The sequence below is a fragment of the Scomber scombrus genome, chromosome 5 (genome assembly GCF_963691925.1).
Source record: "Scomber scombrus chromosome 5, fScoSco1.1, whole genome shotgun sequence".
Lineage (NCBI taxonomy): Eukaryota > Metazoa > Chordata > Actinopteri > Scombriformes > Scombridae > Scomber > Scomber scombrus.
Window position 1 is genome coordinate 33,888,792 of NC_084974.1, and position 5,825 is coordinate 33,894,616.

The following is a 5,825-nucleotide window of genomic DNA, read 5'->3' on the forward strand; positions in this document are numbered from 1 at the left end:
GGATTAGTTATTATAATAACTGTCATAATGTTTGTCAGGTTCAAGATGACTGAATGAGGTGACCTTTGATACGACCAATTAAATGAATCAAACCCACATTTACTGACTTTAAGAACAGTCAATCACTTTAGTCTATTTATCTAAAGTTTAGTACAATGAATGTCATCGTACCCAAACCCTTTAACAGCCAGGTTCAGTTGTTGGGCAGGCTGCTGAACCATTTGAAAATGACCCAAAAGATGAGTCTTTATATTATATGGAGTACATACTGTATATTACAAGTTCATGCTCATATTACTAACTTCATCATTATATATATCACTATAACTACCACCTCTACTGTCGGTTACGTTTCCTTTAGATGTTGAAAATCATCTGAATGAAGCTGATGAGTGAAGGTGAAATATATCAGCAGCTTCAACCAGCCAGCGATAGTGCCATCAACATTTAAACAAGTAGAAGAAGAAGAAACATGTAACTCAAAGCAGGAGGTTTTTAAGGTCTCATCTCTCTGTGTTCATCTTTAATCTGAAGTCTTCTTTAAGGAAATGTGATCACAGAACAGCAGCTCTGAACTTTGGAACAACTGAAGTCAAACATTAACAGACAGTATAAATCTTTATCAGCTGAATCAGAAAGTCTGATCATAGTTTTATTATTTGTGTCTTTTATATTCCAACAACACAAAAAGTGGCAAGATGGTATAAAGGAAGGAGAAAGGAAAAGAGGGAGGGAGGAAAGAAGGTTAAAGTCACAAATGACCCTGTACTGACTGATCTGAGTGCAGCTGCTGACATGATCCATCACAGCATTTCATTAGATAGACTGAGGTAATGGATGGGTCCTTTCTTTCAGATATCTATTAACAACCACATGTCTTCATTAGCTACAGTCCATCAGGTCACATGATTGGTAGACTGCTATCCTTGTTTCCTTGTTTCCTTGCTGTATGTCTCCTTCCAGCCCTCTGACCTTATTAAGCTGAGTTCTTTACAGGACTGCTGAGTAGATGTTAGAAACTGGATGTCTCAGGATTTTCTTCAGTTGAACTCAGGTGTGGAGTTCCAGTCCTCTGAAATGAAGCCAACCAGGAAGTAACTTAAAACTGCATTCTATCAAAAGGCCACCAGGGGGCGACCGTTTTGGTGTCAAAAGGACTTCCGTCTCTATACAAGTCAATGGAGAATTCACCAACTTCTCACTTGATTTCTAACCTCAGTAAACGTTTTCAAAATGTGTTTATGGTCTCAATCGCTAGTTTAAAGCCTTCTTCAATGCAGTATGATGTTCATTTGGGACATTTTGGCCTCCCTGATTTTATATGTGACGATAAAGCAGGGTATGCATTAGGGCGTGGCTACGTGGTGATTGACAGGTTGATTGGTTCACAGGTTCAGGAGGGCGCCTCATGCTCCTCCTGATGCCCATATAAGTAGAATCCATGTTTTTATTTTACCCAGCATGCATCGGAAATTATCAAGATGGCGCTGCTCAGATCCGATACTATTGGCCTCCGAGCAGCAGTCCACAAACCAATGGGTGACATCACGGATGTTACGTCCTTTATATAAACAGTCTATGGTTGAACTCCTCCAAAACAGAAGTTCTTGTAATTGACTCCAGCAATAAAAACATTGTAATACTAACATCTACCTGTCTGAATACATCAAGCTTGTTTCATAAATCTCAGTGGCTTGTTTGAGTCTAATGTAAACTCTGAGCAGCACATGAACAAACATGCTCTTATTGGTCTGTATCACTGCAGCAGCTACAGACTCATCTGTCCTTTAACCAGAACAAACAGGTTTCATCAAACCAACCTGACAGTGACATGCTGTGACCTGCGGGGGGCGCTGCAGGCTCAGGATGACTACACATCACATTCATAACGTTTTATAATCTTATCTGTTAGGAACTTATTTATCTGTTTGTTTCAGTTGTTTATATTATATATGTGATATATAATTAATATAAACATCTGCATCACTTTCTGTCCTTTAGTTTCATGTTTATCTGAATTGTTTTTTATTGTATTTATATTATTAAAATTATAAAATAAATAGTTGTAAGAACAGTGTTTGATGTGTTAAAGGGTCATCATCATCATCACCATCATCATCATCATCATCACCATCATCATCATCATGTGTGGACGCTCACCTGGTATCCTGGATTACTGACTACCTGACAGGGCGGCCTTCGGTAAATGGTAAATGGACTGTACTTATATAGCGCCTTTCTAGTCTTTTCGACCACTCAAAGCGCTTTACACTACAACTCATTCACCCATTCACACACATTCATACACTGTTGGCACAGCAACGGGAGTAGTTAAGGGTTAAGTGTCTTGCCCAAGGACACATCGACATGTAGACTGGAGGAGCCGGGAATCGAACCACCAATCTTCCAATTGGAGGACGACCGCTCTACCTCCTGAGCCACAGCCGCCTGAGCTACAACAAAGAGTCATGCCACATACAGAAGTTTTCGGACGATACTGCAATAGTGGGGTGTATCAGAGATGGGCAGGAGGGGGAGTACAGGAGCCTGGTGGAGGACTTTGTGCAATGGTGCAAACTCAACCACCTACAACTTAACACTAGTAAGACCAAGGACATGGTGGTGGAGTCCGTAGGTCTAAGCCCGCGCTGCTACCAGTCTCCATTGAGGGAGTCAATGTGGAGGTGGTAAGCACTTATAAGTACCTGGGGGTACATCTGGACAATAAACTGGACCGGTCAGCCAATACTGACACCAAGCACAGAGCCGGCTGTACTTCCTGAGGAGGCTGCGGTCCTTCAACGTCTGCAGCAAACTCCTCGGGATGTTTTACCGTTCTGTGGTCGCCAGCGTCCTCTTCTATGCGGTGGTGTGCTGGGGAGGAAGCACTAAGAAGAGGATAGGCTGGTAAAGATTGCACTATATCTTTAGGTTTATTTTTATTTCTACTTTTATTCTATTTCTGCACTTTATCACACAGCCTCAGACCTGTTGTTCTTATTTTAGTATTTAATGTTTTAGTATATTGTTCTTTGATGTCTTTGTGTATTAAGCTGCTGGACCCTAAATTTCCCAAAGGGGATCAATAAAGTTTACATCTATCTATCTATCTATCTATCTATCTATCTATCTATCTATCTATCTATCTATCTATCTATCTATCTATCTATCTATCTATCTATCTATCTATCTATCTATCTATCTATCTATCTATCTATCCATCCATCCATCCATCCATCCATCCATCCATCCATCCATCCATCCATCTATCTATCTATCTATCTATCTATCTATCTATCTATCTATCTATCCATCATCATCATCATCATCATCATCATCATCATCATCATCATCATCATCATCATCATCATCATCATCATCATCATCATCATCATCACCAGGGTTACTAAAGTTCACATGAAACCAGTTTAACATGTTCTCAGTACTGTACTTCATGTCATTGTTCCTCTGAACCAGTAGAACCAGTAGAACCAGTAGAACCAGTGAGAACGTTTCTCTCCACTGAACAGATTCTTTCATCAGACAGTAAAATGACTTTAAACTCAACTCATTATGTTATAAAACTAATAATTAATTTTACCCGCGAAAAGCAGCTGAGTGAAGATTTAATGATTAAAATGATAAATAAACATTTACATGAAACCAACACACTAGCTTCCGGTTCTCTGTCCACTGTATCGATGAAGTATTGATCAGAGCAGATCGATGAGGATGGGAGCTGGAGGAGGTGACGTAGGGCCGTGTGGATGACGTCAGCGCCTGTGTCTCGGGGTGTGTTTGTTTGTGAGAGGAAGAGGCTGGTTGGATGTTGGGCGGGGTCTGAGGACAGAGACACAGAGCAGGAGAGAAAAGACCCTGCTGCTGCTGCTGCTGCGGAGACAAAAGGACAAGAAGGAGGACAGAGACACGAGACAGGAGGACACGGACACGAGACAGGAGGACACACACGCGCACGGACACGCACACACACACAGCGGGGAGGATGGGCCGGCGGAGCGGCCGTCGGTAGCGCTCTGTTTTCGGGGACGGAGCTGCAGGATGAGCGTAGCGCTGCAGGAGCTCCGGAACACCGTGAGTACACACACACACACACACACACACACACACACACACACACACACACACACACAGAAACACAAACACACAAACACACTGACACACATAAACAAACACACACACACACACACACACACACACACATAAACACACACACACACACACAGATACACACACACACATACACACACACACACAGAAACACAAACACACTGACACACATAAACAAACACACACACACACACACACACAAACACACACACACATAAAACACACATAAACACACACACACAGATACACACACACACACACACACACAGAAACACAAAACACACACACACACACACAAACACACAAACACAAACACACACACACACACACACACACACACACAGAAACACAAACACACACACAAACACAAACAAACACACATACTGAGACACACACACACACACACACACTGACACAAACACAGATACACACACACACACACACACACACACACATAAACAAACACACACAAACACACACACATAAAACACACATAAACACATACACACACAGACACACACACAGTGATGCTGATCACATGTCAATCACTGTGATTGATTTGTATCTAAATGTATCTGTGATGTCACAGATCAAACAGCTGATTCACTGACCATCTTCATCTTCATCATCTTCATCATCATAAGATAATATTTATATTTTATGTGTAAACGCAAAAAAACACATTTTCCTGATTAATTGAAACATTTTGGAGTAAAATCAATAATTAATAATTGATTGATTTGTAGTTGTGATTTCGAAGCAGTGAAGAAGAGACTTCCTGTTGCTGCATCATCCTCCAATCAGCTGATCATCAGTAATCAGCTGATCATCCTCCAATCAGCTGATCATCTATAATCAGCTGATCATCAGTAATCAGCTGATCATCAATAATCAGCTGATCATCAATAATCAGCTGATTATCCTCCAATCAGCTGATCATCAATAATCAGCTGATCATCAGTAATCAGCTGATCATCCTCCAATCAGCTGATCATCTATAATCAGCTGATCATCAATAATCAGCTGATCATCCTCCAATCAGCTGATCATCAATAATCAGCTGATCATCAGTAATCAGCTGATCATCAGTAATCAGCTGATCATCAATAATCAGCTGATCATCAATAATCAGCTGATCATCAATAATCAGCTGATCATCAGTAATCAGCTGATCATCAATAATCAGCTTATTAATCAATAACATTATTAATATCTGACTCACTGATGATCGATCAGTTTGATAATCAATAACTGAATATTTTTAATGATCAGACAAAACTATGTATGCCGATGAGTCAGGTGATGAGTCAGGTGATGAGTCAGGTGATGAGTCAGGTGATGAGTCAGGTGATGAGTCAGGTGATGAGTCACCTGATCAGCTGATTAAATTAAACTAAATTAAATTAAATGACGAGGAAATAAAAACACAAATAGAAAAAGTAGAAATGTTCTGAGAGACGGTTTAGTGTGTGTGTATGAACACATCTTCCTCCTCCTCCTCCTCCTCTTCCTCCTCCTCTTCCTCTTCCTCTTCCTTCTCCTCCTCTTCCTCTTCCTCCTTCTCTTCCTCCTCCTTTTCCTTTTCTTTCTCTTCCTTCTCCTCCTCCTCCTCTTCCTCCTCCTTTTCCTCCTCTTCATCCTCCTCCTCCTCCTTTTCCTTTTCCTTCTCTTCCTCCTCTTCCTCCTCTTCCTCTCCT

At 41.0% G+C, this 5,825-nt stretch overlaps 1 protein-coding gene across 1 annotated transcript in view; it reads left to right on the top strand.

The window, feature by feature from the left end:
* Window positions 1-5,418: 5,418 nt before the first annotated feature.
* The window catches only part of ece2b (endothelin converting enzyme 2b), a 9,166-nt gene continuing 8,759 nt past the window's right edge, over window positions 5,419-5,825 (top strand). The window contains exon 1 of the mRNA XM_062419988.1: window positions 5,419-5,487. Coding sequence (XP_062275972.1) covers window positions 5,419-5,487 — 69 coding nt within the window. The remainder of the gene's footprint in view (window positions 5,488-5,825) is intronic.